Genomic DNA, 25,645 nt, shown 5'->3' on the forward strand with positions numbered 1-25,645 from the left:
TAATGGGAAGCACCTCCTTTAACTGGCTTTCTGCTTCTCCTCCAAGCTAAAGAGACTCGATTTACAAAAGGAGAGAAAAATAATTAGGCTTAATTAGATTTTGTTCAACAGTATAATAGATTTCTTTAATTATAGCCATTGCAGTACGTTTACAAAACACACACTGTAACAGCATTGATTGTGATACATGATGTGTACACATGTTTGCATAGTTTTTTGTTTTTTTTTTAACATAAAATTGGAGCAATAGAGAGCTAAAAAGAAAGCAAACACAGCACTGAATTCTGGGTAAATTAATTATTAAAGTAATGGTGGTGCATGATCATGAGTGAGTCTGGGTTTATTGACATCATGAGCCAATAGTCAATCAGCTTTAATTCTGCACTGAGGCTGAAGAGTCTAATGTCACTAACATGTAATAGAAGTCTGTTAGCAAACATCGGACACTAAACACGTCTTTTCTGAAGTGTATAAATTTGATTTTTCACCAAAATTGCTCTCTAGCGCTGGATAAAAATGTATAACAGTCACAGTGATGATGATCAAGCCTGACACTGATGTATATCTTCATATATGGAATGTTTAGCTAACATCAAGCTGAAATCCAAAATGGCGTCATTTCCACATCTCTTTGTGAAACCATGCGCCGTGTGTACCTTAGCAGTCCAAATCAAGAGAAAATCATTAAGAAAAAACACTAAAAGAAAATACTTCAGATTAACTACATTAAAATCACAAAGCAAACAATAATTATATAACTCATATTATACAGCACATCACATATACAACAATACATCTGTTAAAGGTGCAAAAGTGCAAAAAGTGCAAATTATCTCATTTTTTGGTCATTCATTCATTCATGATTTATTCACAGACCAGTAGAGATAAATGCTCGTGAGCCGTTTTAAGGCGATACAGTCTACATTTGTTTCTACATACACACATACATATACACAAACTGCTGTTGAACTTAGGAGAAACAATGAAGGAAAAAAAAAACAACAACCCCATTTTGCATTCTGGGCTTCGTAAGGCGTAAGGTGACGTGATATCCCAAGGCTACTGTGGATTGCATGGATTTAAAACATCCTAAAACTTTAGTTTACCACAAACCAGGAGCAGAATGACGTGGGGGATCACTATGTTTAATTAGAGTGAAGATTTTATACAATCAACCCACTCTTTCATTTTCACCACTTTAGAATCGAAATTTTACAAATTCAAGGATTGTGACGCAACACTGATGCTTAGCACGATAAAACTCTTGGAAGTTTGGTTTGTGGTGGATGCTGAGTGTAACTGCAGTGTGATTTTAGTCTTTCTTTAGTAATTCTGATAGAAATGTTGACTGTTTTGTCTTGTTTAAACTGTATAAAACTTTTCAGCTATGTTCTAGTTAGCTAGCTGAAAATTCGCCTTAATCATTAGCTAGCTAAGAAATATTCAATTAAAATGTTTAAAGTCCAGTTACATAAAATTCCTTGTTTATAAAGGTATGTGACTAACACGACTGAATGTTGACATCGGTTATCGTTTAATGTTTAATAATTAATGATTAGTTTATGGATATAAATTTGATTATTTGAAACTGTTGTTTTGTTGCGTAGTGATGCTTCATGTAACCACTTTGGACTAACATCATGAATAAACGAAACGTCTTTTTGAACTTAATGCTGAGATTTAATGCATACTGCTTCTGTTTTCATCGTAATTTTTTAAAAACAAAAACATATCATCAGTTAGCTAATCAGTCCAGCCATGACAGTTAAAGTTTAGAGTCGCTGAACTCCAGCCAATTTCGTTCATACGTTTATTCGGTCTGGTTCAGTATTTTTTTTCCCCAAGTACTCATTTTGGTACATCGCTGGCTACGCATCTGGAACACCGTCCACCAGTCTGACCACGCCTGAACTAGTTTACGCTTCGTGACCTTACTTCCCAGTTGCCTAGCAACAATGTTTCTGATTTTAAACCATTTCAACTGTGACCATATTTCCATATAAAAAAAAATTAACACAGCAAAGGCTAGAAATAGAAATCTAGAACCGAATCAAAAATTCAATGAAAGAGATCCTCACTCACGCTTGAAAGGTTCGGATAATTCCCAGAGGAAACAGCCGAGGTCATGACCTCTGGTCGATCCCACAGTGAAGTGCACGGCAATAAAGTCATAAATTCTACATGTCACGTCTAGCTAGTGTTCTTACTGTAACGTCAGACATTTGAATAATTTAATGCCAGAATTTGCATTGATTGTACTCAGCGGCTGAGTGACCGCAGATATTACCCATGATGCACTGCAAGCACATGCCAGGTTTAACACTAAAAAAATAACTGTGTAATGAAATAAATAAAGTGTAAAGTTAGGTAACACTTAAGTTATGTTTGTTTAGCGTCCATCTTTGTGTATGTTGATTTAGCAAGCTACTGTTACAGTGGTTGTTTAACAACACCTTCCTCAACAAGCCGTGTTAATTCTACACCAGCGTTCAAATGAAATGTGGATGTGCCGGTTATTTAACGTAGCTTTAGGCGAGTCAGTAACCCCGCCCTCCCCCTTTCCTGGCAGATGACCAGCACCTCCGATTTGATTTGCTGTATTGTGTTTCATGTGTCACTCCACCCAGAACAACTTTTTATAGCATTAGTACATTATTACATACTATTTATCATATTCAAAATTCGAATATAGATATATATATATATATAGTATAGTTGTATAGTAAATACAACATCTCATCTTGGTGCAGTCATAAACAGAAGGTGCACGTTGGGATTGATGTGTAGATAAGGGGGGTTGTAATCAGCGCAAACCAGCTGGGTCTTCACACAGGGTGGGGTTGTGTGTGTGTGTGTGTGTGTGTGTGTGTGTTTTGGAGAAGGAGGAAGGGGTGTTGTGTTGGAAGCGGACCACTGCAGTGCAAAGCCTTCAAATCAATGCCAGTACCCTAAATCACGCTTTCAGGCACGCCCTGCATGACCTCATCAGCTAGTTTTCTGAGTAAAATTGTAAGAATGTGTGGAATCAGTGAGAAGTGTGGTCATGTTTATCTCCAGTGACTTTACAACGTGCTAGCAGCCTTGTCCGGCCAATCGAAACTGACTTTCTAAAGGAGATGATTATGGGACAACATTCACTGCCCTGGTGATGACGGATGTGAGGCTAATCATTAACCGGCACTGAGAGATGGAGGTTGTGTTACGGTTCCTGCTCATGCTCTCAGAAGAACGTTAAAGCAAGCAAGACTTTGTTATTAAGAAACATATACTGTATAAGGGGTTAATTAAGATCTTGTTATTTGTTACAGTTAAATTAGACACTTCTAGAATGTATTAATGATTTGTATAGACTAATACATTGTGAATAACACTTCTATAAATATTTAATCTGAGCTTTATTATACAAATAAAAAGACCTGAATTAACCACTTATACATTTTCATTAAAATTGGCTAACAATAAAACAATAACATCACAATGCAAACAATAATTATATAACTCTACAGCAAATACAGTACGTCTCTTAAAGGTGCAAAAGTGCAAAAGGTGCAAATTATCTCTTTTTTTGATCATTCATTCATGATTTATTCACAGACCAGTAGAGATAAATGCTCTTGAGCTGTGTTAAGGCGGCATAGTCTACTTTTGTTTCTACATACACACCTGCAGATACACAAACTACTGTTGAACTTAGGAGAAACAATGAAGGAAATAAAACAACCCCATTTTACACCCATGGAAGTCTGGTTTGCGGTGGATGCTGAGTGTAACTGCAGTGTGATTTTAGTCTGTCTTTAGTCATTCTGACAGAAATTTTGACCGTTTTGTCCTGCTTAAACTGTCACATGTATAAAACCTATCAGCTATGTTCTAGTTAGCTAGCTGAAAATTCGCCTTAATCTTTAGCTCTTTATCTTTAGAAATATTCAATTAAAATGCATACAGTACATAGCTTTTGGAACTAATAATGATGCATGAATTGTTTAAATTATAGTTTGGATTTGTGTGTTTCAGTGTATTTTAATTACGTGATCCTTTTGCCTATTTTGTTTAGAAAGATTTCTTAAGAAGAAAACGTAGCCACAGTGTATCGTCAAACAGTATCGTATCTTTGATTAGCACAGTATCTGTAGCCCTATTCGGATGGAATCAGTTACACTTTAGGAACTTGGATAATTCCATCGTTTATAGGTCATAGTCTGTGATTTTATTTATGTCTTGATCGGAAATGTCTTTTTCCCCAATCTACCCCTAGTGGAATTTTTTTGGGGGTGTAAAATTCCAACCCAAAATTAACACCCCAATTTCAGTCTCGTCCAAATCGTGATCATTGCCTTTGATTTTGTTTAACACTGGAAAACGTTTTTTTTCGAAACTCGGCTACATAGTAGCCTTTCTATGTGTAGCCCAAAATTTTTCATTAATTTCCGAAATTACCAAATGATAATTGGATGATGGAGTCCTTCCTAAATACAGCTTTTTGTTTCGTCCCCATAAAACAGTAAATGATCCTGTAATGGACTGTTACACCGACCACAACAGGGATAAATCCTCACGTTATTTCTGCACTGGATATAATATCATCATTACAGTGTTCTATAAATAAACACATTCAATAATGGGATCATATTGCCAGGTTCAAAACCATCCGAACACATGAGCTTTAATCCAAAGAAGCGGCGCAAATATTCCATTACAGACACCACCCATAGTAACCGATATTGCCCAAACAGAGCTCACTGATACAGCAAACAGAGCTTTCTTAAGCTGTTGTAAATGGTGGTAACTTTATCTCAACCCTGAGGCTAGACCAACAAAAAATATGAATAACAGAGCAAGGTGTATTTAATAATGATTAAACTGTAAGAGCTCCATTAAATCTGGTGCAACCTGTCGATCCGTGTACGTTGCGCTCATCTGTTTTCAAATGAAAATGGGAAAACAAGAAATAGCATTTTATTTCATTTTTGTTTTTTTCTTGGCGCATATTATGCAAAGTCTAATACAAAGTCACATTCATGAATCCAAATTTGAATCCAAAAAATTCCTGTGAAGGTAGTCGACAAATTTTGACTGGAGACCTGTTGGAAGTGAGCCAATTAGCTATTTAGCTGATGTTACCAACCCACGTTAATTGAAATACAATAACGTCAGCTAACATCATAAATCTTTTAACAACTGCACTTAAATTGATTAACTTGCAGCAGCTGGAAAATCCTAATGATTTTTTTTTTATTCCTCATGTTGCCCTCTTTTACTTTCACTTTATAGTTACTTTTTAAAAAGCACATTAGCAGGATATCAGGTGCTAATGTCAATCTTTAATCTACCCTGTTTTTGATACTAGTTACCCAGTAACAGTCGTAGATAACCAGGATATATAATTTTTTTCATATTAGGATTCCTTTGAGTTTAGGATATTTGAGTTTTAGTCAATACTTTAATAATTTTATTAACAAATGAATTAAATTTCTATTTCTGTATGAGCCAAGAAAAAAAAATCATTTTGAAATGAAAAACAGATGAAAGCATCATACCCAAACCCGTCCAGCTGAATCATGATCTCCCGGTTATATACTGCTTCTCACATAAACGCGAGATATGTGGAGATGTCTATGGCGTGTACAAAACAGCAGTATAAAAATAAATAAATTTCTCTTCAATCTTTTGCATGATTTGTCACTACAATCAGTAGCACCTTGAAAACAGCAGCAGACATCAATCACACAGTAGAAGTCATTGCTTTCAAAAACTATGGTACCTCGCTTCGTAGACAATCCTGCAAATGCTAAGACGTGATGCTAATAACAAGTCAAAGCTTGTGGGGACTGAATGCTATGAAAATAAGATTTCTTTTAATGCCCACTCTAGCTTTTCATTATTAGCAAAGCTAGCATTTTCAAGTGAAGCATTCCTTTAAATAAAGCAAGCTCTATCCTAGCAAGAACTTGTCCACTCCTTTGATACTAACAATAAATAAAGAGCTAGCAATCATTTTGTTTTATTGCTAATTGACTCTGCAATCTTTGATTCACTGTAAGCAGTTTTTGCCTTCTACGTGCATTTCTGGCCTTCTATGTGCAATTCTATCCGGCTATAATCCTGGCAAGACTGCCGTAGATCTGCGCTTGCACTGGCCCGTATTCAACCACCTCACCATCGACTGTGATGGTCCCTTTGGGTGAAAAGGGCTCTAGTCGTAGTGCTCGCACTTTAACGTACACCACAAAGGGGCAGTTGGTACTCAAGTGGGCACCTTTCTCCATGGCCAAGAAGAGGCGCAAGAGGGCTCGACGTGAGATTCCTGCTTTTACGTAGATCAGGTGTATAATTCCGTCCTTGAGTCTAGATGCAGGGGCAGCTATCAAGTCTTCGGCAAGGTGGGACTGGTACACCGCCATCACCAGAACAAAATCCTCCTCCTTGACCACGGTCCAGTGTGCTGGCACAGGCTGGTCCAAGGGTACAAGGAGGGAATCGGTGGGGCCTCGTGTGGTCACTGGTGACTCACCGGTCCAGTTGGGTTTGTGGGCATTGTTGGAGTTGCATGAATTGTGCAAGAGGTGATTCTGACAATTCAAATTCCTTGACATGTGGGAATGAACGGAGGATGAGTTGGAACCATCAGTGAAGGACACTGTTGACTGAGCTTGGCTCGGAGTGGATTGAGATTCCTCGGCAGGAAGGTACGCTAGCTTTCCTTTGTACACCCTCAATGAGGCGAGGCGCACTAGAGTACCCATGGTGAAGCGAGCTGCTCCGACATGGCGGTACTTCTCGCTCTCGATGTCCACATCAGCCACAAAGCCCCAGGCGAGGGACAGGAAGGAGAACAGGCGCGGGCTGGATGCCATGCAGACTGAGGTGAGGTCCATATGCGACACCAGGCCTTTACATAACATGAAACCACAACTCACTAGCAACTCCTCACCGGACACCGACTGTGACCTGAGAAAGAAGAAATTAATGCATGGTTTAATATAATTAATGAAAATCTTCCGATCTGGGGTGTTAAACTCATTTTGTGTACACTTAGCATGGGGAAAAATCAGTATAGTTTGCAAAATTACTTACAAATAAAAACGCAAAAATTTGATTGAATAAATATTGAATAAATATTCACCCCATTGATGTGAAACCTCTAAATTAGTTTTTCTGGATAAAGTGTAAAATTGTTTACCTTGCTAATGAAGGATTACCTCATTACCACACTCCGTCAGTAGCTGAGTTTATGGCCTTGAGTTTATTGCTCTATTATGGCCCCTAGTGGAAAACAGAGATTGGCTCTTTTCTTGAGTATTTCTTTCGAATCTTTTTTCGACAGATTAGAATTTATCGGGCAGGTCCCGGCCCACTGGCCATATATTTGACACCCCTGACTTCAGTATGTATTATATTGCTTTATTAATTTTAATAATTAAAACTGCGTTTGTTTTCTAATCTGTTTTTCCTTCTCCTAAATGAAGTCCCAGGTTTTTCCTGTTCAAGCAAGATCCCATTCTTTATCATCCAATACCTGCTAAAAACACAACCCAGGCCAACCCAGATTCAGCGAACAGCCTGAGAACAAAGAGACTCCGCCCATGTGGAGGAACTACCCCCTTATTTGTCCATCAAGCCAACAGTCTGCCTCAGGGGCAATTAGATCAGTCTCCTTGGGGTTCCACTCAGACTGTCTTCGCAATGTCGTCAGCTGTTTTATTTAAGCTCCCATGCAGTGCCGGCTTTATTATTTAATGTTCTGTACCTTGTATGGCTACTAAATAATGGATCTGACCATTTAGTATAGTTGCATTCATTCCTTTTTGGCATTTTTGAGTAATGCCAATGGCAAAGAGTTATGGATTGATTTATAATGTATTCCCTTATGGAATTTCTTTTTTGTAAATAAACATGGAGCAGGAATGGTTGACAGGTAAGTCTTTAAAAGGCATTAAATGCATCTGAAGCAATATCAGGAATCATAATGAGCTCTTGTTATGTTTGTTCTTTATATAAAAAAACACTTATGCCCAATTCCAGCATGGATCATTTGCTGGAGATCATTACTGGAGGAGTAGGAGTGGTACTTTCTTTCTTTTGGTGGGTTGGACAAAGAGTACAGCAAAGCTACAGATGTTTCCAATATAGGAATTGATATATTGCCAACATTGATGCAGAGTTTTGTAATATATTAGCATTATGTGATTATTACATAAATCAAATATTACAATTTGTAGATCTTATTGATCAGGCAGTCCCAAGTGTGTAATATTTTTTTCTCACTGAGCCAGCACATCCTCCCATAGCTCTTAAATCGAGTGTGAGTCTTACCCAGAGTAGTAGTGTATCGAGGCAGCTAGTGCATTCCCCGAACCTCCAGGCAGCACGCCGAGAGGCATCTGAATGGCTTTCTCCCAGTCCTCCCTCTCCATGAGCCCGTTCACGACCTGCGGATATACAGAAGACATGCTGTATGCGTTAAGATTAAACAAGACCAAACCTGCTAACATGCATTCCAACAGTGTTGAAAAGATTCCATATGAACTGCCCACTTTATAGTATTCCTGACTTCAGAAGAAGTCGGATTTTCGGAATTGCTCTTAGTGCAGAGTGTTGGCAACGTTGCCCACTACGTGAAAGATCTTACACATTGCTCAGTACTTTACAATACTTTACATATTACTCATTGACTTACAAATTAATTGTTGCACTTTAAAATCCGTCTTGTCACGGACGGGCAATAACAAAAGCCATTTTTTTAATTTCGTCTGGATTATAAACAAGCGCCTTGAGGACATTGTATTTTTATCTATTCGCTGTTCCATTTTTAAAATGGAAGTTAATTGTACTATAAATTTCTTTTCTTTTTTAAAAACTTGATTTAGCTTTTTATACAATCACCTGATACACTTAAAACTACAACAGCACTATCTGTGTTTTAAAAAGAAAAAAGCACCACAAATCTTAGATATGAACAAAGGGGCAAAAAAGTGAGCATAGACCTCTACATGGTTTCAACATGGGAAGAAAAGTATTTAATGAGATATGACCATACTGCTGGGAAGCATGAACGTCACTGGACAACTACTAAGAAAAGAGAACTAAAATTGCACTGAAATTACACTTAACAGCGACTGTAATGTGACCTTCCATGGCTTCCGTCATATTGGGAAATTTCAGTATTGTGTCACAACAACTTCCATATTACCCAAGATGCCTCATAATAGTGTTTCGTCTACTTTAACCACTTAGAGAGAGTGTGTCATGTGTATGCCTTATGATATCACAACCATAAATTCACAACATATCCTAAAATATCAGGACAGATTCACCGAAATGCATGCTAGCATCCAGAGATGCTAAGATGTGACATATATTACAATGTAAATTACAAGTATAGCAATATTTAAAAATCTATGCTTTTTGGAAACTGAAGTTAAGTTTTGGAAAGTGAGTTAAATTACGAGTTAAGAGTTAGAAAACAAGAAGATTGCCAATTCTGTGAAGGTCATTCAACATTATGTGTTATTCACAGTCCTGCTGTTGGTTTTTTTTTTATGGAAAAGCAGTCCTGAATTTTTTCCTCACATGATGTCCATCTAAACCTGTCAGTTTCTGCACATTCCTAAACCAGCCTCTGGGCACAGGACGTGTCTGTTTGCTGAGGTTTACTTGGCGAGTGTCTAGAGTCGCTATGGACTGAGGAATGCGCTGACAGTGATCTGACCTCAAACAGCAGCCCGTCTCCGGACATGATGACCACGGCATCCCACTGAGACAGGTCCGCTTCTCGTACCAGCTCGCGGGCGTGGTTCTGACGCTCTGCAAACAAATGAGAAAGGTGGCGTGAAAGTTGTTAGTCGTCAGGTGTTTTGAGTTCTTTGCTTGAGCTTCAGGGATCTAAAAACTCCACATGTAAAGCCATAATTCACAGAAAAGGCTCTGGTGTAAAAAGAGAAATGCGGAAAGTTTAGAATGTGGAAAGTTTACATAAATGACTAGTATTTTGAAAGGTCATGAATTTCTTAATTCATTAAAAACACCTTTTTAATCTATTGCTAATTTGGGAGTTCAGGCCAATCTGATTTTTAAGAGGATTTTTTACAATGTGGATTTGTTAGATTTGGGGAAAAATGGGACTCAGAAACAAACTCACCCGCAAGGGGGTGTTATCTGATGTCTAATGTTTGCTAAAGCCCCACTAGCCTTTTTGGACAAACTCATTTAACATGTTTAAATCTAGCATTTAGTGCTGGAGTGTGGGAGAGATGTAGCGACTATAGTTAATGCTTAGTGATGTAGTTTCCACAAGGGACATTTTTCAGAAGTATTTCGTCCCCATGTGACTTTTCAAATGTAGCTAGAGTTAAAATGGCTAAAATGTTAAAAAAAGGTTAAAATGGCTAAACATCTTCAGATAATAGAAATAGAATTTGACCTCATTTTGCCAACATGCCTTCCTACAATGCATTACATAATTTGTTAGCAATGCATGCACATCATCTCAGTTATCATCTCGCAGATCTGGGCCAGCTTTCTGTAGTGCTTTCTCTTATCTCACAAATGCCCCTCATTTGTTCCAAAACATCAAATACCAAGCCTTGATCTTTTTCAGCTTGTTATATCTCAGAGAGTGAGGTTCACTGATGAGGAAGATTATGTTTTCTTCCGCTAGCTGCAATGTAACACCGGGCCCCTGAGGGAGGCATCAGATTCTCCTCCCTTTCCGTCATCATGTCCCTGTGAAGGCAGGCGGGGAATCGATATGGCCTTTATCAGTCTAGTCACATCACATTTCCTTATACAGAGCCTCTGCCTAGACATGAGGCAGTGGGAAACTCAAGCAGGAAGAAGATGAGAAAGCGCCTGGGTAACAGGAAAATGAATCCAGGCTACTGAAAGTGGGTCATGCAGTGGAGAAGTATCTTTAAAAAGTTCCTCCCTGTATGCAGTCATTGTGTTCACCTTAGTATCGGTTTCGAGGGAATCCCATTACCTGGATTCACTTCCTGCACTTCTTAGGGTTGAGGGATTGTTTGCAAGTCCCGAATGCGAATGTCACAGAAATTACTACAATTACTACGCTTATTTGTTTTGGATATGCTTTCATCCAAGGCAAAGCTAAAGTAGGGGCTTGGTATTTAAGGCTCTGGTCTACTTATCAGAAGGTTTGAAGATCAAGCTCCAGCACGTTCAGGCCCTTGAGCAAGGCCCTGAACCCTCCAGGGGGGTCATATAATGGATGACCCTGTACTCTGACCCTAGCTTCCTAAGGACCTGGGGCATGCAAAAAACACAAATTTCTTGTGACATTCTTTATTTCTAAAGGGCAAGAAAACCAACCATGGATGAGACCTCATCAAAGTTGATGTAGTCTATAATACTGCATCCATCAAGTTAGCCTCAGAACAAAATGAAAAGTGGTAGCCAGTTGCACAAGAAAAGAAAAAGTCTAGCTTGTCAAAATGACTACCGTTCTTTCAAAAAAGGTTAAAGCTTGACAACAGTGGGACATCACTAAGCAGTACACTTTGTCTCTCAGTCTCCTTCAGCCCATAAGCTCCACCCACTGAACAAAATTCAGAAGAAGGGGTGCCAAAAGTTTAGAAACACCACTCCAATAAAAGCAAGCAGAGGTCGAGACTTTTGCTTAAAGAACCAACAGTGGCTCCTTGGCTAAAGGCCTCATTTCCCCAGGTTCTGTGATTTTGCCACAACGATTTGTAAGACAACAATCCTAATAGCTAATGCTATTTAGCAAGTACCCAAGGGACATGCAAACAGTACTCTGCAGCTAAAAGCTGCCTGGTGTTGGACATAGAACTAATAAGGAGCAGATCCAGACATCTTCACAGAAGTCCTGTTGGCTGGTATCAGGTCTATGCTAAGCTATGCCATGCTCTATGCTATGTTCAGAATGTGGTTTGGAAATAAAAATTCCCAAATGTGTGTTCTTCTGTGGAGATATTTGTGCTAGCATGCTTTTGGGAAAATGATCTTTTGAAAAGCAGTGCTAATGTGTACAAGGACAGTCAGCAGAAATGTTTTTTAGGCATTGAATGTTCTGTCTGGTCTGAAATAATCAATATCCCCAACTGTCTAATTTGCTGGCTGTAAAATTGCAAATAATTAATATTTCAACACTAAACACAGCATTAAAGGACTCACTGCTATAAAGAGTAACCACTGTGCTCCCATTAAACACTTAATCATATTTAGCTAGCCAGTTATACAAATATATTACATCCAAAATAATGAATTTTTTCCCTTGCTAGCTGACTAGACTGGTTTTTTTGATAAACAGTAACAGCTAGCTGACTAGATAGCTAATATTGCTAATATTGTGGTGATTTAAGCTAGTACAATGTTTTTTAAAATAAATGTAAATTTATCTCATCTGTAAGGAACTGTCTTTTTATTTTTACTTTTCTTTCCTCAGGTTTCAGTAGCAGTTAACTAGCATATAGCTAGCTGTTTATTTTAACTACCATTAGCTGATGAGCTTTGTTTGTCGATAAATATTTACAGCTAGCTAATTAGCTAATATTGCTGTGGTACCTTAAGTGCAATGATAACTATCTAGCTAGATATATGCTAGTTATGTGGGTGATGATTTTCTCCTTCAATAGCTGACTAGCTTTGTGTGGTGATAAACATTTACAGCTGGCCCACTAGCTATATAGTAGTGCTGTGGATTATTGGTGATCTATTTATTTAGTTAACTAGCTAGCTGTATGCTAGTTATGTGAATGGATCACATTGAAGAATGATGATTTTTTTCCCTACTGTTAGCTGATATGTCTCACAGTGAGCCTGCAGTTCTCAGAGGGAATGGAAAGTGTTGCTAATCTGGAGCCAGGTGAAAAAATAACACTCTCACTGACCATGAAAAATGTCACAGTTTTACCTCAGAGTCTGTGTTTGCTAGCGAGCACTGAATCAGCCTTCAGTGTGCTGAGAGTTTCAGATTCTGATGAATGAGCCTAAAGAACTCAAACTGCTAATACTGGCATCGCTATCGAGGGCTAGTAAACCATTACATAACCTTGAGTTTGTGTTAAAAACTATATGATCAGTGGCTGCCATCTGATCATTTCCCATTAGCGAGATGGTAGCATAGTTACTTTTAAGAGAAATAGCATGTAAGGAGTTAAACTATTTTATTTTTAATCCATTAAGTTGTCTTTTTCCTGTCAGTTGGTTGTACATACAATGAAACTGGTTGTAAAATGGTTAATGGAAACCATTTAACCATTGGGCTAATTCCCGTTTGGCTGTGTTTTATGCTGAGAGACAAAAATGGGCCAATTTATGTTAATAGTAATGTTTTGTATGTTTGGCAATCCTTAAATCAGCCAATAAATTGTTTCGTATGACTTACTTCTGTTATGTTTTTTTTATATCAACCATAGATGTATCCTTATCTGTAGCGTAAAGTGTAGCTTTGCTAATAAAATATATTTTTATACAAACTTCTAGCTTCGTATAGTGGCTTCAAGCTTTGCTAACAAAACTACATATATATAGTGTAACTTGTAGCTTTACTAACAAACAAAATGTCTGTGGTGTATCTTGTAGCTTTGCTAACAAACTATATATTTATTAAACATGTTGTTGCTTTGCTAACAAAATATATTTATAGAACAACTTGTAGCTTTACTAACAAACTGCACATTTATAAAATAACTTCCTAAGAATTTACGCACTTGCAGTGTAACTTGTAGCTTTGCAAACAAACACAATACTTGTGGAGTAACTTGTAGCTTTGCTAAAAACTACATATTTGAAGTGTAACTTGTAGCTTTGTTAACAAATTATAAATTTATTAAATAGGTTGTAGCTTTGCTAACAAAATATATTTATAAAATAACTCAGGCTTTATTAATAAACTACATATTTATAGAGCAACTTGTAGCTTTGACAACAAACAATTTATCGATAAAATAACTTGCAGTTTTGCAAAGAAGCTTTGTATTTCGAGTGTAATTTGTAGCGTTGCGAAAGAAGTTTATATTTTAGTGTGAGATGTAGCTTCGCTAAAAACCTACATATTTGTAGTATGACTTGTATAGTAACTTGTAGCTTTGCTAAAAAACTGCATATTTTAAAATGACTTGTAGCTCAGCTTGTAGCGTATCATGTAGCTTAGATAACTGTGTATTTACAGTAGCTTGTTAGCCAACGCTATCGGTGTTGTAAGTGAAGGTGTGGCGAGCTAAATCCACCCGTTTACACAGAGCTGACACAAAGCCAGAATGTAAATACTGTACATAAGCGTTGTTTAAGTCTTTTGTATTTCTGTCTGTCTCGCTCCACCTTTTTCTTTTCTCTCATTGTCTCTCTTTCTCTTTATCTCTCTTATTCACTCAGATAAACATTCTCTAACTTTTTCTCTCTCATTGCTTTCTTTCTTATATCTTTTTCTCACATTATTCCTCCCACTCACTCTTTCCTCTCTCATGCCCTCATTTATCATGCTTAAATGGTGTGATTGTCATTGTACTAGCGCTGCCAAAACAATGCTGAGTGTAACAGAAAACAGAGTGTACACACATAATAATAATAATAATAATAATAATAATAATAATAATAATAATAATTCATTAATCAACAAAGATACACAACAAAGTTAAAGGAAAAGCAGCGAAGATTATTTCTACTAAAATAAAATAACCGTACTAAATAAACCATAACATTCTGCATCTCTCTCTAACCATCTTTTTCTATCTTCCTCTTCTTTTCTTTTCTTTCTCTCTTTCTATCTTTGTGTTTTTATCTCTCTCTCTCTCTGTTTCTCTCTTCCTCTCCTACTCACTCATTCTTTCTCTCATCACTTTATCTTTCTCTCTCTCTCTCTCTCTCTTTCTTCTCTCCTCTCATTATGTTTTTTTTTTAATCTGCATCTCTTTCTCTTTTTCTTTCTTCCATTTCTCCCTCTCTTTCTCCCTTTCTGGTCTTTTATTCTCCCTCATTCTTTCTTATTCTCGTGCTCAGTGTTTTTGCATATCTCTCTTCTCTCTCTCTCTCTCTCTCTCTCTGACTTATAATTTGTTTTTCAGTCATGTATTTATTTATTTATTTATTTGCCACTTGATTGATTGATTTATCTGATTGATTTACATACTAAGTTTGCTTTCAATTTAGTGTACAGTTTATATATTTACGTCGATTTAATTTATATAGTTTCTCTGGAGAAACAACCAACCAACCAACCAACCAAGGAATCTAGTTGGGAAACCTTTCTGATAGGGAACCATTCTAGGGTTCCACATAGTACCTTTATGGGTTCCCCCAGAGGCACAACCACAGAACCATTAAGGGTTCTAGATTTGCCTTGTTTTCCTTCTCTTTATCCATCTCTGTCTGCCATTAACTCTAAATCTTCATGCTGCCTGGCCATCCTCCCATCTCCTCTGACTGAGTGTGTGTGTGTGTGTGTGTGTGTGTGAGAGAGAGAGAGAGATGGATGGAGAGAAATAGCAGAAATAAAAGGGGTAATTTGCTATTCAGAGTAAAACGAGACTTGTTTGGACTCAGTTACCCTGCAGAATGACTTAGGATTAACCTCTCATCACACACACACACACACACACACACACACAAAGCCTGGATTAGACAAAGACGTGCTTTACTAGGCTGCAGAGCTCAGGTCAGTGTTACTGAGTCACTGTTCGGTGTTGTGTAAGAGAGCGAGGCCAGTCTCGAACTGTCAGTGTGGCTCTGTCTCAAAAACAGACAGGACCGAGCAACAGCTGATCAAAATCATTCTCGTTTCAGTGTCAACGTGTTCTCTGTGTACTTGTGTATGAGTGTGTATGAGAAGGAAATCCAAACTCCAATTTGCTCCCATTAACTGCCGCTGATTTATTTTAAGGCTGCTTTCACAACTCTGAAAAATAAAGACCACCACTCCCTGTGCTCTGAGATACAAATGGACTGAATGCAATTTATGGAATATTTCAGTGTAAAATAACTAAATTAACTTTAATCTATGTGTACTACTGAGGGTTTTTCCGTTCTCTAGTAAAAATGCACCTGAATGACCTGCAAAAGGTAAAACACCCTTCAGGAAAAACAACAGAAAACAAATTCCTGACCAATCATGGAACAGCCAGGGACGTAAACAAATTTGGTACTCATGAAAATGTTTGCAATGTAAAACCAACTGAGCACAATGAAAAAAATCTAACTCTGTTACAGACTAGCAAATACAGTATGCTGAAATACAACTACAATTAGCCTGTGTTTAAAAAAAAACAAACAAAAGCATCATTCTGCAATCTTGTATGTAAATATTTTTGGCCAAACAGAACTAAAAATTTCTGCCAGGCTTAAAGTTTTGCTGATTTTCTTTGTACTCGCATGTCAATCACCTGTAAACATCAATCACCTGTAAATTCCCAAGCATGTTCAAGACTCATTTATATTTAGCCACGCCCACAAAGCGCCATGAAAACTCAACAAAAACAAAATGCGACTAAACGGTGAAAGAGCGCCTCCTAAGCATGGCATGTGCTAAATCTTCCAGTAAGGCAGCTCAGCTATTGCATCAGCATCAACTAACATAAACACACTCTAACTCCTCCCCCTTTTATAGGGTGCTGTTACTTTTGCTCTAATTGAATGACTACTATTGATTTATTGGTCTTAATTTATGGATGTGGTTTTTCGATCACTTTCTTTCAAGTGATTAAAATGAAATTTCACAAAATGTCCATTAAATTGGTGTGTAATTGAAATAAATAAGCGATTTAAACTTGACAGTGTAATCCGTATATAAAATCGCAGTAGCTCAATGACAATTATACGATTTGGAGCTGAACTTCACACTATATACCTAAATTTACACAATACTCAGGAGTGAAAGACAGGATAGGAAAATTTTTTCCCCAAATGAGTTCATTTGCATTTCTTCTGCGAATGATTTACGAACAAATTCATTCATTTCCGGCGTTGTTATCGGTTATCAAGTAAGATTCAATCTAAAAGGAGTCAGCTTCTGATTGTTTCACATGTCGAGGGAATGGTGATGTTGTATGAAATACTAAAATATTTAAAAATTATATTTACCTATACGCTTTATAAACTAAATGCTAATACTAAAATACTAATACCAATGCTAATTAAACCAGCTAGTTAGCATCCACGAGTAAACAAATGTCATGATACAAAGAAGATCATGTCTTCACATATTTACATGCACCCCAGTGTGTGTTCTCACCTGTAATCTGAAGTGTGTATGTGATGTCGGCTTCCTGTAGCATGTGCTGCACGTGGGTGTTGAAGAGAGCCTGGGCCTGACCTTTACCGCTTTGAGGATTTATCAGGACCAGGAACCTCCTGGGCCTCCTCACCTCTGCACACACACCACCTGACAGACAGACAGACAGACAGACAGAGCGACAGAGAGAGAGAGACAGGTACAGTGTCATTCCTAGAGCGCCAACGACATGCTGAAACCCGCAAACTGATACTGAAACGCTCAGAAAACATTCAGAAAAGAATGCGCTGGCATGAGCAGGAATATTTGGAATATCTTCTTGATATCGTCACCTTGGATTTTGTCGGATAAGATCAGTAAACGCGGAAAAAAGGCGTGTGCTCATAATCAGTTAGATGATATGTTGTGATAATCGGCACAGTATTATTCCATCATTCTTAGGTATGCAGCTAACAAGTAAAAAAATGATCACGCTGTTTCCCTGTCAAAAATCATCATAATTTAGTTCATTCGTTTCTGAGTAACTGCTTATAAAAAACACGTCTCACAATTATTGGCACCCCTAGAAATTCTTATGAGCAATATCTAGCCTAAGTGAAGTACATCCCCATTTATATTTTACTTTTTTACGTTCACTTGAGGAATAATTAAGCTAACAAATAAAAAAATGATCATGCTGTTTCCCTGTCAAAAGTGTTCAACAGCACAAAATCATCATCACATCGTCACTAAATAGTCTCGATTTCTCATAATTTTGTTCATTTGTTTCTGACTAACTGCTTATAAAAAACACGTCTCACAATTATTGGCACCCCTAGAAATTCTTAAGAACAATATTCAGCCTAAATGAAGTACATCTCCATTTATATTTTACTTTTTTACGTTCCCTTGAGGAACACTTAAGCTGTCATCTATGACTCTCTGTTTCACTGGGGTATAAATATGACGTGACACAGAGGGCAATCTCCTTGAACAACACAGGAAACATTAGAGAATCCACAAACGAAATCAGACACAAGTGCATAATGACTTCCGTAAAACAGGCAATGGCTATAAAAATAGCTATCTTAAAATTTCCTCTGCTTAGACAATAATTAAGAAGTTTTAAAAAAAAAAAAGAGTTGTAATGAATCTGCCTAGGAAGAAGAATCAAGTGTTTTTTTGGCAAAAAAAATATGGTAGGAGTTTATGTAAGATCTAAGGAAGTATTTTGAGGAAAACCAGGTTCTCCAAGGACCACAGATCACAGAAGATGTAAGCATTTGTGTCACCAAGTCTCCAAATCTACAATTAGACACAACAATAATTGTATCTATCACTGATTTTAAAACACACGGATTACAAAAAACTGCTAAAAATCTATATTTTTTCACTTTACTTTTTCCCTACATTAACTTTACATTATTTTAATATTATATAAATTAATTTACTCTATTTTTACATGCCGTTACATTAATATTTTTCTTCTTTTACAAAAAATTATTTATTTTTTCTTTATTTCTGTTTTTACATCACAGTGTAAAACATGTTGAGCTACAGTTTAAATATTTGGCAGGTGCTATATGAATAAAGTTTATTATTGTTATTATTATTATAATATTATTATTAGGGTAATGCCAACTAACCATGTGGATAACATGCCATTTTTTTTTAAAAATAAGTGTGCTTTATTTTCTTAGAATTAATTATGTATTAAATTGAATGTCATATTTCTCTCATATATTCAGTGTGAGATAAAGGCAATAATAGGGCGCCAATATTTACGGGGGAACCTAAGGAAACTAGCGACATAACTCAACATTCAAAGTGACTACATGAGGCGGTTTGATGCTGTGAAGCGAGCAGGTATCAAATCCCAGCGTGAGAACCAGCTCCACCGACGGAACCACGACATTCCACACACACAGAGATCTGGGAGGAACCGGATCACGTCGCGCTCCACGGACGCGTCAGTTCTTGTGAAGTAAGCGCTAATCATCAGGTCTGGTTGCCCCGGAGCAACAGCGAGACCTCTGAAACCATGAATGAGGTCTTTGGTGGATGGCAAACGCCTCCTCGTTAAAACTTCAGCCTCCCGGTGTGTGATTTTTAACAGAACCGGTGAAAGATTGTTCAGTAATGATGTCTGGGGAAGTCGTTAAACAAAACCGGGTTGATTTGTAAGGGAACAGGGATTATCTGAGAAGCTTCCATCAATGTGGAGTCCAGAAGTCTGGGGCTAATGCTAAGAACTGTGTAAGGAAATTGTTTTAATTGTTTTAACCATTTAATGCTCGCTATGTTTTATATAAAACCACTTTGTGTTTTTCAAATTGTTCTAAAAAAAAACAAAAAAAAAAAACAAGTACAAATAATGTCAAAAATGTGAATCTAACAGTGATACCAAGGAGTGGTTGAATTCTGGATTCTGATTGGTCAGAAGGTTTATCTTACAGGTTTATATTAATACGTTATCGTTTCTATAGTAACAGCTCATTCACAGGGACTTGAATGAGGCGGACACTCCACATAAAACAGATAAAAAAATTGTTGATATTGTGTAAAGTTTTCTGTAAGGAAACGTTTATTTAACATTTATGGAAGGAGTCTCCAGTGTCAGAGACAAACCTGTAAGTTTTTTATTGTTTCTTGTTAACTGTATTTTTTTTTTGTCTTATAAAGAAAGAGAGAAAAAGAGAGGCTGGTGAAAGAACGACTGTTTATAGCTGCTTTAACGTAAGTGAGAACTTGTTCCACGACCATAAATGGATAAAAAGCATGTCTTTTTTTGGCAAATTGAGTGGCGTAAGAGGAATAAAACACTTCAGGATGTGCTGTTATAGAAAATAATGAACCTCGGCGTGGTGACAGGAACTCTGCTTCATCACACCATCCTGTCACTGATTATTTTCCTATAACGGCATGCCAGGGAGTGTTTTATTCCTGTATCAAAATGTGTATGTATTATATTTTTATACAGTACCGTGAAACATGATAAGAAGGTTAGGGAATTATCGTGATAGGAAATTTTTTCCGTTTATCAGGCACACACCTGTCCAGTATTTCATAAATGGGCAACTCCTGTGTTTTATTAAGAAATCCTGTGAATAATTACACATGTACACGCCTAACACTGAACATTAATCATCCTTATGTCTCTTAATGATTAATGTTTGATCATGACTCAGTTAATACACACCTACTTTATCATCCCTGTGTAATTTTTAATAAAACTCTTGCTGGAAAAATATACACTGTTTTTGATCACTTCATCTTAATTTTAAAACACTGTCTTTCACGTTCCTATCACGTAGAAGGCGTTTCTACGATACACGATACGTATCTCGATATATCGGTTTACTTACAAACTGACAGCAATACAATATTCCATTTAAAAAAAAAGGTTCAATGATTTATTTCATGTCTTTAATAGTTACTGTAATAATTATTTATGTATATTTTTAAAAATAGAAAATAAATTTTAAAAAATTAACAATGAAAAAGGGAAAAAAGATTTTAACATTTACTAATTTAACATCAAATCAGCTGCTTCCATTCAGTTTGTATTTTTTATTTAATAAAAAGATATCACAATATGAGCGATATCTCAGAAAAGTGACCTAATTTATCCCGATATCAATATTATATCGTCATATCGCCCAGCGTTAATTTGAGGTATGTTGCCATACAGCACAACACCGTACAACAATAGAACAATAGGTTTATAGAACATTTAATTATGATTTTAAATACTAAAAAAAAAATTTTAAAAAAAACCCCTGAAACCTGATCTTTGAACCTTTAAACTAGGGCTGGGCTGGGAGATAATAAGGATATAATATCAATACTGTAATAAATTACGTAATGATACACTTTTCTGAGATATCACAGGTATCCTGATAGATTTTTCTAAAAAAACAAAGCAAAAAAAAAAAAAAAAACCAATTACAAACTCTGAAACTCTGGAAGCCGCTAATTTGACATTAAAACTATCATTAAGATTATGCAATGTAGTTTTTCTTTTAATTTATTAGAATAAAAAAAGTCATTTATTTTCTCTAGACCTTAAATAAAAGCATCATGAAACCCAGTTTTTCATCATTTTTTTTAAAAAAAAAAAAAGCAAATATTTTGCTAGTAATTTTAAATATCGTGATACATACTGTGTCATAAAAATGTCTTCACGTATGGTTTTGTTCATATCGTGACCTCTACTGTAACACACACTTTTTGAGTCAGTAATCGTTTTTATTGTCTTTCCTCGTCAGCAAAAAGTCATTCATATCCTCAAATCCAGCGCAGAAATAAAACTAAACCCAACGTGTTTCTCTAGAACCTCATTCTTTCCACGTCCGCCATTGTTTTCACTCCCACAATGCACTCTGTTCAGCTAAACACTCTGTTCTGGAAAGTCATGGCTGCAGATGATACCAGAAGCTGCGGTGTGTGTAACTGTTTCCCGCGCAGTGTGTTTCACACACACACACACACACACACACAGTTCTCTGAATGAGAGCACCGGACACACAGACTAGTGACAGTTCACACTTTTTTCCTCACTTCCTGTAGGGTGTGTATTTCGCTTTCACACACTGATTACTCAACCATGGAAAACAGAAAAAACAGAAAACCGGTGTTTCATTTGATCTTAATCCAAGTGTTGGGTGTTTCGAAACTGCAATAATTAGACAGCAAATACATTTCTCGCAGAGCATCATGGGTGTCATAACAAATGTCTTTAACTCTGATTAATAAATTGTGTGCTAGCATAAAACATTAGCATACCTAGTGGTTACGTATCGTGTAAATTTATTGTCATTAGTGAGGACGTTCAATTTGTTAGTCATGACAACATCTATGCTAGCATGTATTTTCTCTCATTTTAACACTTACACCTTGTTAAATAATCAATTAAATACTTTTCAATTACAAGTAATTCATTCTTTTTGCGATATTTCTAGATAAAATTGTAACGTATAGTCAAAAAAAGTTTTATTGTTTTGTTCATTTAGTGATTTATTTCATTTGATTTGTATTTTATTTCACTGCTGTTTGGAATTACGTCCACCCTTTACACCTCAAAGCGTAAATCCAAATACAAATGACAAAACTCAATGATAAACTATAATTTATCTAATTTAACTCGTCTATTTTAACATTTTAAATCAGGACAAATAGAATAAAATCACGGTTAATTCTACACCAGTGTTACTTTTCTAAGATCTTTAACATAATTCAGGAAATGAAGAGTTAAACGTGTGTGTTTATGCACATATTTATCCCTCTACGAGGCCCAAAAACAAAAAGTCCAAAAACCAAAAAGTCCCCACAATGATAGGATTACACATGTCACATGTCCCCATAATCACCCGGTCCTGACAAAGTGTTTTATGTGAAAAGCTAAAACACTTCCTGCTGGTTACTGAAGTTAAGGTTAAGATTAATCTAAAATAGCATTAATTAACAACCATTAATACTGGGAAGTGTGTGTGTGTGTGAGAGTGTGTGTGTGCGTGTTTCTGAGTAACACTGTTCTAGGAATTAATGCAACACTGGACATTTTACCAGAAGCAGTTTCTGTTACAAAACATGAAATTCCATGTAGATCACGAAATGACGATGAGATTTGAAAAAAATGATATTTATGTGAAAAAAAAAATAATCACAAAACAGTTACCTTTTTCACACAAAGATGATACACTTAAATGTAAATCTATGACCATAGATAGTTATGGGTTCCTATTCAGGAAGCGAAAAACACTTAACTATACAAAGACAGCTTAAGGGAACAATATTACAACATTAAGCATGTGCTGGTATTGCAGTTTCATAATTTATCACAGCATGGGATTATACTAAATCCCATTTCATTATTATTATTATTATTATTATTATTATTATTGTTCAAAGTACATGATTTAAAACCGAATCTACTCCTTGAGAGTTTTTTTTTGTTGGCAGTTTAAGGAATCTCTGTACTAAACTAAACCAATCGAATCAATTTTCAACTTGATTCAGTGCTTAGTTTTTCATTTTATTTTGTGCTTCACCTTGATATTGATCACATTTTTGCACTTACTTTAAAATGTAATGGTGGAATCTTATTTGAAAAATATAAATGATCAGAAATAGTATTAATTTTAAATAACAGATGAAATAAAATCAGTTCAGGTCTTGGTCTTAATGATCAGTTTATACTGAAACCATACACTGTGTGTGTGTGTATGTGTGTGTGTGTGTGTGTGTGTGTGTGTGTGTATGTGTGAATGTGTGAGAGAGAGAGACCTGTTAAACTGGTTCCTCTCGCTGTTCAGCGCTCAGCTTCAACTCAGAAGCTCAACTTACTCAGAACTGGAGTTAAATCATTATACAAGATCAGAAAGAATGTAACAGCTTAAGGATATAAAACACACACACACAAACACACACACACACACACACACACAAACACACACACACAAACATGCAAACTCACATGCCATCCAGTCACATTAAAAAATATTCTTTTTTAACATTATTCCTGAAAATGATGATAACATCTTTAAAACAATTTCACTATGAGTAATGATGTAAAAACACTTCCTTCATCAGAGCAGACGTTTACACTCTGTGTGTGTGTGTGTGGGTGTGTGTGTGTGGGTGTGTGTGTGTGGTGTCAGGCTGTAATGTACTGAGGTCTTATAAAACACTGCTGAGGTTGCAGCAGTAAATTTATAAATTTATACAGTATACTGTATATTTTAAATTTTTATATGAAATATTAAAAAAAATGCATTTGGAATTTTGAAATATGACTTGGTTTTTTAACAATTATATCATAATCATTTGCTTGTTTGCATTTTAAAATACTTTAAAATACTTTACTTTCATGTTTATAATATATTTTAATATGGTTTTGGTTAGCTTAATTAAGGTAGCAATTTATTTAATTGTTTATGTTTTATTTATTTTAATTATACCTGCTACAAGATCACCTGGATACTAGAATACTCGAAAAATAACATACTAGAACACTTGCATACAAGCATACTTGCACACTAGATTACTAGCATACTTGCATACTTACACACTAGCAGACTTGCATACTTACACACTAGCATACTTGCACACTAGATTACTAGCATACTTGCATACTTACACACTAGCATACTTGCATACTTACACACTAGCATACTTGCACACTAGATTACTAGCATACTTGCATACTTACACACTAGCATACTTGCATACTTACACACTAGCATACTTGCACACTAGATTACTAGCATACTTGCATACTTACACACTACCATACTTGCATACTTACACACTAGCATACTTGCACACTAGATTACTAGCATACTTGCATACTTACACACTAGCATACTTGCACACTAGATTACTAGCATACTTAAATACTTTCACACTAGATTACCATCATGCCTCACTTACTTACACACTAGCATACTTGCATGCTAGATTACTGTCATACTTGCACACTAGATTACTAGCACACTTGCACGCTAGATTACTGTCATACTTGCACACTAGATTACTAGCATACTTAAATACTTTCACACTAGATTTCCATCATGCCTCACATACTTGCACATTAGCATGCTTGCACACTAGATTAGTAGCATACTTGCATACTTACACAGTAGCATACTTGCACACATTACTAGCATACTTAAATACTTTCACACTAGATTACCATCATGCCTCACATACTTGCACACTAGCATGCTTGCACACTAGATTACTAGCATACTTGTATAGTAATGCATTTGCATACTAAAATCATAGCATGCTTGCAGATTAGTACAACTGCAAACACAAGCAGATAGGTAGATAGATACCCATCTGTATTTTTGACTAATTCCACTTCTTGCGCTATGATTGGCTAGTTGTGAGCAGACAGCCAATCAGAAATTCAGGAGGTGACTCATGTTCTCATGGCAACACGGGCAAAACACAAGACATTTTTTTGGCAGATTACGCGCCCAAAAGTGGCTGTTAAATTGAGAGTTTTAGCCACATTTGCCTGTGGTCTGCACAACGACAGACACACACACACACACACACACACACACACACACCATAACCCATAATGCACTCGCATCACAGTGAGACCTTCTGATTTTATACAAAAACACCACGCAGGGTTTCAAACGATTTACCGAAATCACAGATTCATTCCAGGTGAACTAATATACACAGGAATGCACCACACACACACACACACACACACACACACACACACACTGAATACCAAGCTCCACAAACTACTAAGTATGTGGAATATCATGTTCTTCAGTTAATGTGAGTGAGTCACTAGATTCATTTGTTTCATTCAACTGGATTAGCATTCTCATATACACAGGAATTTGCCCACACACACACACACACACACACATACACACACACATATACAAAGAGCCATCAAACTTCAAAAAGTTTCTCAGCTCTGCTTGAAGCTGTGAG

The 25,645-nt window shown here is 36.4% G+C and overlaps 1 protein-coding gene across 1 annotated transcript in view; it reads right to left on the minus strand.

Moving 5' to 3' along the window:
- The window catches only part of LOC113538397 (sphingosine kinase 1), a 32,548-nt gene continuing 6,903 nt past the window's right edge, over positions 1 to 25,645 (minus strand). The window contains exons 2-5 of the mRNA XM_026933433.3: positions 17,204 to 17,353; positions 9,710 to 9,804; positions 8,314 to 8,429; positions 1 to 6,948 (exon numbers count right to left, since the gene is read on the minus strand). Of these exons, the coding sequence (XP_026789234.3) occupies positions 6,087 to 6,948; positions 8,314 to 8,429; positions 9,710 to 9,804; positions 17,204 to 17,353 (1,223 nt within the window). The 3' untranslated portion in view covers positions 1 to 6,086. The remainder of the gene's footprint in view (positions 6,949 to 8,313; positions 8,430 to 9,709; positions 9,805 to 17,203; positions 17,354 to 25,645) is intronic.

Source organism: Pangasianodon hypophthalmus, chromosome 2, assembly GCF_027358585.1.
Source record: "Pangasianodon hypophthalmus isolate fPanHyp1 chromosome 2, fPanHyp1.pri, whole genome shotgun sequence".
Classification (NCBI taxonomy): Eukaryota; Metazoa; Chordata; class Actinopteri; order Siluriformes; family Pangasiidae; genus Pangasianodon; species Pangasianodon hypophthalmus.